The sequence below is a fragment of the Emys orbicularis genome, chromosome 7 (assembly GCF_028017835.1).
Source record: "Emys orbicularis isolate rEmyOrb1 chromosome 7, rEmyOrb1.hap1, whole genome shotgun sequence".
In the NCBI taxonomy this organism is placed as follows: domain Eukaryota; kingdom Metazoa; phylum Chordata; order Testudines; family Emydidae; genus Emys; species Emys orbicularis.
In genome coordinates this window covers 97,753,427-97,762,390 of record NC_088689.1, presented here as the reverse complement: position 1 = coordinate 97,762,390, position 8,964 = coordinate 97,753,427, and the positions used below count along the sequence as shown (strand labels likewise).

The following is an 8,964-nucleotide window of genomic DNA, read 5'->3' as shown; positions in this document are numbered from 1 at the left end:
GGCGGCGGCGAGATGCGGGGAGCCCGGGGCCCCTTAGGGCTCGGGGGGAGGAAATCGGGGTTCACCCGGCTGCAGCCTCAATCCCTTATCCCAAGGCGCAGATAGCCCCGCCTCCGCCGCCTCTCAGCCAATTAACATCTTGTGTGGGGCACTGGAATCCCAAGCGCCTACTGGCCGCCGTGCAAATCTATCCAAACCCACGTGGGAACACGTCATGAGGCCGCCATGGGGCGGGGCGCGTCGGGTGCCCGGGCCAGCAGGGGGCGGGGCAGGGCAGGGAGGAGCGGGAGTGCCAGGAGTTCGAATCTCAGCCGGGTTTGGAGAGCGGCGGGAGCGGGGCGGAGGCGCGAACGTTCCCGCTGCAGGAGTTGTCAGGCTGCTGCCCCGGGCAGTTCCCCGCTTTGCACCAGGCAGGCTGGTTTTAGGGCTTGTCTGCGCATGGGGAGTGTCCCCTGTCACTCCACGGACCTAGTTACACTTCAGTGGGTCCAGGGGATTGGCTCCTGTGTCGTTAACCCCGTGTATGGACGCGCTGTGCCCAAGTAGTGCTGCCTTGCTGCGGTTTAGCTGCTCTCCAGGGGTACCCACCCACGCTGTTAATCCGGATTAACTCCCAGCTGTAGATGGACCCCCATTACACATACAGCTGCACCTCAGTTGCCAATTTAGGAAAGTATTCCTGTTCAGGGCAGCACTTGAGCACATGCATAAATCACATCAACTTAAGCATGTGCTTAAGTGCAGACCTGACTAGGAATGGGTTTAAGAAAGCATTAAGTACTCTCCTAAATTGAGGATTTAAATCTATTTCAGGGGTTCTCAAATGGGGGTCTGGACCCCTCAGGGGGTCATGAGGTTATTACATGGGGAGTCATGAGCTGTCAGCCTCCACCCTAAACCCTGCTTTGCATCCAGCATTTATAATGGTGTTAAATATATTTAAAAAGTGTTTTTAATTTATAAGGGGGAGATTGCACTCAGAGGCTTGCTATTTGAAAGGGGTCACTAGTACAAAAGTTTGAGAACCACTGATCTATTTCCACACCTAAATAAACATGGGGTGATATCTGAGGGGCTGAATACTGGCAACTCTGCAATCGCTTTGCTTGTCTTTTGGGAGGCCGAGAAGAGAAGCCACAAGTCTTCACTGGCCTCTCCTTTAGTGACAGTATAGTGCAGCCCCCTCAGGAGGGGGGAGGGGAATGATGGTTCTCAGGACCACCACCAGCCTGTCAGCCACTCAAAACATAAATTCATAGATTCTAGGACTGGAAGGGACCTCGAGAGGTCATCGAGTCCAGTCCCCTGCCCTCATGGCAGGACCAAATACTGTCTAGACCATCCCTGATAGACATTTATCTAACCTACTCTTAAATATCTCCAGAGATGGAGATTCCACAACGTCCCTAGGCAGTTTATTCCAGTGTTTAACCACCCTGACAGTTAGGAACTTTTTCCTAATGTCCAACCTAAACCTCCCTTGCTGCAATTTAAGCCTATGGCTTCTTGTTCTATCCTTAGAGGCTAAGGTGAACAAGTTTTCTCCCTCCTCCCTTTTAGATACCTGAAAACTGCTATCATGTCCCCTCTCAGTCTTCTCTTTTCCAGACATGTTCCCCTGTGATATCCAGCCCCACGCAAATCCCAGATCCTCAGTGTCCTCCCCTCCCCCAAGAAGCACTGTCCCTACCCCAATGTATTAGCTTTACCTTAAATCCCTGCGATTGTATAACATGCAGCACTTGTAATGAAATAAAAGTTTTATTTAAGAAAACAGATTCCACTAGCAACAAGGGAATGGTGGAAACAAATGGCTACAATACAAAACACAATAAAATGCAAATTAGGGCCTACACTTAATTACAGTGCACAAGGACCAGGATCCAATCAGTGAATGGGTACAGGGTGCCTGAAGTCTCTCCCCGACTCCCCCCTTAAATGAATGATGACAAAAGACTGCTTCAGTCTAAGGGGCCTATGTCCCACCCTTTGTCTGTTCAATCTCCCAAGGCACAGCCACCCATTCCTTCCCCGTCCCTGTGTTTGGTTGGAGTAGATCTGCCAGCCAGATCAACCTCCAGCACTCCTCTCCCATCGTGCACACTGCCCAGTGGGCTATGGGAGGGCAAGTCTACTTTGGATAAATACATCAAAATTTTCTCAGGCTACGTTAAGCCTGAACCAGAAGTAGATTGGTGCAGCTGGAGAAGCAGTTCAGCCTCCCCTGTAAATCAATCTGGAGTCTGCAACTCAGTCCAAACTGGCTCAACTGCTTATGCAGCTACAGTGAAAAAATCTGCACAGACCGGCGTTAAATCGCATACTGCACTGCAGGGCTCTACTTGAAACTACCAGACACCTCGCTGCTGCTGCACCCCCACCCCTGGCTTAACCTTCTCCTAAGGTTCTGGCTGCACTTTTCCCCGCATCTCCTATCCATGGCCCCACAAAGTCAGCAGCCCTCCTTGTCAACCTCCTCCTGGCGCTGGATAACACCAGGAAGAGGATGTTGGACAGGGAAGTGCTCTGCAACTGTGGAGCCTATTTCCACTCCTCCCTTCCATCACACATCCGGGCAGAATTCCTCTGGGCTGCATCCACTGGCTCCCTAGACGCCTTTGAGGAGTACAGGCGCCGTCTGGGGTACTCTGCTCGTTGTCCCCCTCCAGTTCCCTGCTTAGAGCCCTATATCCTCAATCCTGTCCCTGTTTTTTATTAGCTGTCCCCCAGTATCATTTGGTTGTTGCCCCTCCCCTTAGGCTGGGGGAAGGGTCTTGGACCCGCCCACCTCTCAGAACTCAGTAGGTGCAGTGAAGGGAGTTAAGTAGCATAACTGCACTGCAGGGCTTTACTTGAAAGTACCAGAGACCACACTGCTGCTGCACCCCCACCCCTGGCTTAACCTGTTCATCTCTGTGAAATGCCCTCAGGTATGGTGCCCACAGGTGAGGCACTATGGGGAAAAGGGGCTATATCGCCTCTAGAACCCCAGTCCTAGCCTGGCCCCCTTCTGCCCATGCTGCCTCACCTGCCTGCCCCTGAGGGAGGGAGTGTTGCAGGCTCTAGGGCCCTAAATACCTTTTCTTCTTCCCTCCCCCCACCCCGACCTATTCCACTTGGGAAAGGCAGTACCCAAAGCTCTGGGAGGGGCCATGGCCCAGCCTGGTCCTGCTCTGAGCTGCCTCTCCTGGGGCCCTCCCATCCCTTCCCAGTACACCCCCCCACCCCCGCCACTTACTGCCCCCTTGAAACTCCTTCCCATAGATCCCTCCCTGATAGCCCCCCATGGAGCACATAGTGCTACTGTTGCTGCATGGAGAGGAGAGCGGAGCTGAACTGGCCAGAGTCAAGGTCTGTCCACCCCAGGCCTCTTACTCCTTGCTCCGCAACTGCCGCCCCACCTCCCTTCCCAGGGCATCAACTGCATATATACTCACCACTCGTGCCCCATTGGCCATTGCTGATAGTCTGCCCCCGCCCCAATGAAGAATCTGCCCCATCCCCGATAATGTGCATGCAGAATACTGCCAGGCCTTCAAATCCCAGTTCTATGGGGCACCAGAGGGGACAAACAGCAGCAAATTCGCAAAAGGCTGGGCAGGGAGATAGGAGACAGGCCTGCATCCAGCTGGGGACTGCCTGCTCCCCACTCGAGCCAGGCCCCCAGCCACTTCCCCCCACCCCCCCAAGCAGCGGGACAGGCACAGCCCAGAGGGGCACTTGTCTAGGCCCTTTATTCTCTTCCCAGTCACATGGTACAGACACAGCAAAGTCCATTTAAAATAGCATCCCCCAGTCTCAGAATGCTGGCATGGATGTCACTAGTGGTCACTGCCTGCCTCAAGCTGCTCTGCCCACATACCGCTCCACCATCCTGGGCAGAAAGCCCTGCAGAAAGTGATAGAAGTCCTGAAACAGGGGGCCCTGCTGGGGGGCTGGGGTGAAATACAGGAGGGTCCGTGTGTCCTCCTGGCCTCTGCCCACCCGGGCACAGGCCGTGAACCTCAGCAACGGCTCTGCCCCCATGGAATCTCCCTCCTGCTGGATTATGGCCTCCGACACCTTCTCCTCCACCTCCAGGGAGCCAGCCTCCTGCTCTGTGTCTGGCTGGGGGCTGCCCAGGTGCCGGAGCTGGCGCCGGACGCGGCGCCGGCCCATCCAGACACGGTGCCACACAGCACAGCTCCAGCTCACGCTCTCCTCCTCCTCTGGCGCTGGGCCCTCTACTCTCGGCCTCTTCTTGGCTGGGGAGACAACCAAGCTTCCTCTCTCCTCAGACCGGGGGTGCTTGGACCCCGCTATAGGCTGCTCCCCTCCACTCTGCTCTGTGGGCTCCTGCCCCAGGGGCTCCCCTGCAGGCCCCGTGCAGCTGCACTTCAGCACATCCTTCAGCACGAAGGTGATGGCGGCACAAACCTTGTCAAACCAGCAGCGCCCGAAGTCCCTGGCCTTGCACAGCTGCTGCCGGCTCCCAGGGGAGAGCGCCATCAGCGTGAAGGGGATGGTGATGAGAAGCCCATCAGGGCCCAGCTCCCCAGCCTCCGGCACCCCTGGCTGGAAGAGCCGCACCAGCCCCCAAGCCTTGCCCTTGCTGGATTTGCGCTGGTACTGCAGGCTGCGGCAGTACTTGGCCCCGTCCCGGCAGCAGTGCTGGAACCGCTGCGCTATCTTCTCATTGACGTTGGCTGCTACGTTGTGGCTCAGCTCGAAGGGGTCCTGCACGTTGAAAGGACCCAGCTTGAATTTAGCACCCACCTCTGAGAGCAGGAAGCTGGGCAGGGGCAGCGCCCGGCCCTCCTGCAGCGAGATCATGCAGCCAGCAAAGTCATGGTCCCCAAAGACGCGGAAGAATTCGGCTAGGAGGGAACCTGCAGGGAGATGCAGACAGATGAGAGGAAAGTGGCTAGGGGGAGAAGGGTGAGCCCAGGAGTAAGGATAAGGCCTTTTCCTGTAGCCATATTGTAGAGAGCATCATATGCTTAGCGTGTGCATTCTGTTTTGGTGATTGTTAATAAATAAAGGTTAAGTAGGATATTACTGTGTAATGCTCTTTCACTGGTCAAAGACCCTGTAAACCCGCAGAAGATTAAGCTCTGAGTCCACGGAGGGGTAGAGCCCGGAGCCCACGGAGGGGTAAAGTTAGGTGCCTTTCACCTGGGAACTGGCGAAAGGGAGAGGGTGCCTAAATCAACCAGGTTAGGCCTTGAGCCCTAAGAACTAGGTAGGGGTGGGATGTCCTAGAGCGTGCGGGCAACAAATTTAGGGTAAAGTTGGGTGCCTTATACCCAGAGCCCTAGGAACTGGGAAAGGGTGGGTGTGCCTAAATTGACAGGGTTACGGCTTGAGCCCACAGAAGGGTAAAGGTGGGTGCCCTAGAGTGTACGTAACAGATACTTTTGTGCAGGTAACACAGGGTGGCCATGGGAGAATCAGGTAGGCAAGAGGTGGGGTGAGGGTGGGGAGACAGAAGCCCTGCACAGACATGAGATCACAAAGGGGCTGGGGAAGAGCTTTCAGCCTGCAGGACATATGGGGAGCTGGGGAAAGAGAAATTCTCTTCTCTCTCCCCTCCCCCACAATGACACCAGGGAACCTGCCTGCACGGGACTGCCAACAGGAAACCAGGCTGGATGGATCCTGGGGCAGCAGCTCAGGGGAGTGTTCCCATCATGCTCTGGGGTTGGAAGAGATGAAGGGAAACCACCCCTGAGAGCTGGGACAATCATTCACATCCTTTGCCCGGCACCCTGGGGATTGAGACCCCCCGGCCCGACCCCAGGCAGGCAGGGTGAGCCCACCTGGTCTCAAGTGGCAGGCCCATGAGTAGGCTGTGTACATGGAGTGTGGGGGATGTCCTGCAGGCCATTACCCGCCCCGCCCCCCCCGGCACTCACACAGACTCTCCATGTTGGCACTGGGCTCCAGCCGCGACGCATCCTGGGGGAAGCTGCAATCCCAGCCGTCCACAATGGCCTGATCCCCATCCCCTGGGGAGGAGACAGAGATGGGGGGTGAGATAAACACTGCCCCAGGGGCACAAGGGGCTAATGCAGCAACGCCAACTGAATGCACTGTGGGGTAACTCCTACCTGTCAGCTCCCTGAGCTGGGCCAGTGTGGGCAAGGCCGGGGGGCTGCGCGTCTGCAGGAAGAACAGCACCAGCAGGGTCAGTGCGTAGTTGTTGAGGAGGGGGCCGCCCCCAAAGGGGTTTCCTGAGGGGAGATGGGGGCCATTAGACAAGGCAACAGGGATGTCCATACCCCAAATCCTAGACCCATGCACCGCCCAGCATGATTCCTCCAGAGGTGAGCTCTAACCATGCACCCCCCAGTGAGGGGAAGTGGGAGTCCTTACCTGCCAGGGCCTGCTGCTTGGCCCAGTAGCGCAGCACGTAGACCAGGGGACGCACCCGCTCATCAGCCTCCGTACAGAGCTGTAGGAAGCGCGTATTGCAGAGCGCCAGCCTGTCAGAGACATGGGACACATTGGGGGGGCAGCACCAACACCCCCACACACACAGACACCTGAGGCACCCCCAAACCTCTCCACTGTCCACTCCACCCCCCACCCGGCCCAGGGCAGCCCATGTGGATTTGGCGCTGGTGAACAAGTCTCAGCCATGGAGCCAGGATGCTTTGTGTCTCCCCAGAGTGGGGCAGGGTGTGTAGAGAACAGTTGACCCTGGAGGGATGCTCTAGATGGGAGAGGTCCCCCTCCTCTCCCAGATGGAGCTGGCTCCCACCCCAGGCTCAACATGCCCTCCCGCCATCCCCCACATGCGCACCCTGGCCTCTGGGCCCCGCCTCCCAGGCTCTGCACCTGTTGTTGATGGAGATGTCTCCCAGCAGCCCCGAGTCCTTGTGGCAGAACTTGACGACAGGGCGGCGGGCACTGTGCACCGCCTGGACACTGTGCACACCTGGTACGCACTTCCGTAGCACAGCTGCCACCAGCTCCAGCACCTCAGGCACCGTCGCTGTTGTCAGATCAATGTCACTCAGGATGGAGTCCTCTGAGTCAGAGTCTGGCCCTGCCCCCTCCTCGGCCTGCAAGGGGTTGGACTTAGTGCCCAGCACTCATCATGCCCCCCACCTGCAAAAGTCCCTGCTACCAGTGCCTACCCTGCAACTCCCCAGGGGTCCCTGTTACCATCCACTCTCACCTGTGCCCCCTGGGGTCCCTTGGCAGATGCCTGGAAGGTTTTTGTTTTCTCCAGGTCCAGGAACAAATCCAGGTCGCAGCCATGGATGTCAAATCCATTCACCGATGAGCCAAAGGGGAGGATGGCGCACCCTGCGCGCACACAGGAGGCAAAGGTCACGGCAGTGGCACATCGGGCAGGGACAGACAGACAGACACACGTGCACATACATGGAGCTGAAACTTACCAGGGAAGAACTCTGAGAAAACCTCCTGGAACAGGGTGACCAGTAGGTGTCGCAGCCGCCTCTCGCTCTCAGAGAGCTCAAACAGCTGCACCAGCTGTGACATCTGGGCATCCACCTGGGTGTGTGTGGAGGAGTGAGGGAGCAACATCATCAAACAGCCCCCCCCCCCCCAACATGTGCATAGGATTGCACAGCCCAAAACCCCACCCATCTCAGAACCCCCCTTCCCTCCTTCCTCCCCACCCCTAAGCTCTGTGAGCACACAGACCAAACCTCCACTCCAGGGATCATCCCAGCTCCAGACAGCTCAGAACCTCCCCCATACACACACCCTAGGGGAGTGTCCCTGCTCATCAGCTCAGCAGCCACCCTTGTCAGCAGCCAGGAGAGGCCCCAGGTCCCCATCCACACTCACATCATCAGCCTGGCACAGTGCCTGGACCAGCTTTTCAGGACTCAGTTGTACATGATGTGCAGATCCCTGCTTCTTGGGAGGCATGTACTTGAATTCCTTCTTCTCCCGGGGCTTCACCCGCAGCCGCTGCCCCCCCAGGCAATGCTCAGGCTGGGCCAGCACCTTCTCCATCACCTCCTGGTCCTGCAACTCCACAATAGCATAGACCCCCTGCGAGCAAAAAGCACAAGCTGTTAGTTCCAGGGAGGGGTCTCATCCACCCCAGGGAGCCCCTGGCCTGACCATGGGACTCACCTTGTCTTTATCCATCACCACACTGGCCACGCCCCCAAAGGCCTGAAAGTACTCACTCAGCTCAGGGGCTGATGTACCCTTGTGGAAGCCACTGACAAAGACACTGCGCAGCTCCTGGTCTTGGCGTTTGGCACGCAAGCTCTCCAGCCGCTGGTGCTTCTTCCCCTGCAGATGATCTTGTAGGCTGGGCTCTGCAGGGGAGACACATGCAGCTCAGGAGTGATGGGGAAATGCAGGGGCAGAGGCAGGGTGGGGTTGAAGGTCACACTGTCCCCAGACTGCAACTCCCTCAAATACTGACATCCCTGACCCAGAGGACAATCTTTAACTTGACACTAACCCCCACATGGCAACTTCTGACCTAACACCTCCCACAAGCACTCCCAGTCTGCAACCCCTGACCTGGATGGAGACCAAGACATCTACACCCACAACGCTGCTTTGTTTGCCCCAACACTAACCCCTGTCTCCCCAAACACACCATAACACCCCAACGCTGACCCCGATTGTGACCTCTGACCTGCATGGTGACAGCAACCCATCCAGGTTATGGTCCAAAGGTGTCACGTCCTCTGACCGATTGTTACCTCTGATCCCAGGACCAGACCTCCTATAACCTCTTACCTAAGTGGTGCCATGACCCCAACACTGCAGCCCCACCGAGTGTGATCTCTGATCCCGACCCCCCAACTTCTACCCCCGTCCAGACCCCCATGCCCAGGTGACTCGCGACCCCGGTGACCCCGACCCCCCTCACTGTTGGCCGCAGTCACATGACACAGGCGGCAACGGAAGCCTCCGCGGGACAGCGACTCCACATCCCGCTCCATCCCGGGACCGAACTACGCGCCACCGGAAGTATTTCCT

General features: G+C 57.3%; 1 protein-coding gene across 1 annotated transcript; it reads right to left on the bottom strand.

Moving 5' to 3' along the window:
• Positions 1-3,840: 3,840 nt before the first annotated feature.
• Positions 3,841-8,927, bottom strand: TUT1 (terminal uridylyl transferase 1, U6 snRNA-specific). Its single transcript, XM_065408188.1, has 10 exons — positions 8,855-8,927; positions 8,098-8,288; positions 7,804-8,013; positions 7,389-7,503; positions 7,163-7,293; positions 6,820-7,046; positions 6,355-6,464; positions 6,090-6,212; positions 5,895-5,987; positions 3,841-4,868 (listed from the first exon to the last, which is right to left on the bottom strand). The coding sequence occupies exons 1-10, from the start codon at positions 8,925-8,927 to the stop codon at positions 3,841-3,843; spliced, it is 2,301 nt and encodes a 766-aa protein (XP_065264260.1).
• Between the last annotated feature and the right edge of the window lie 37 nt (positions 8,928-8,964).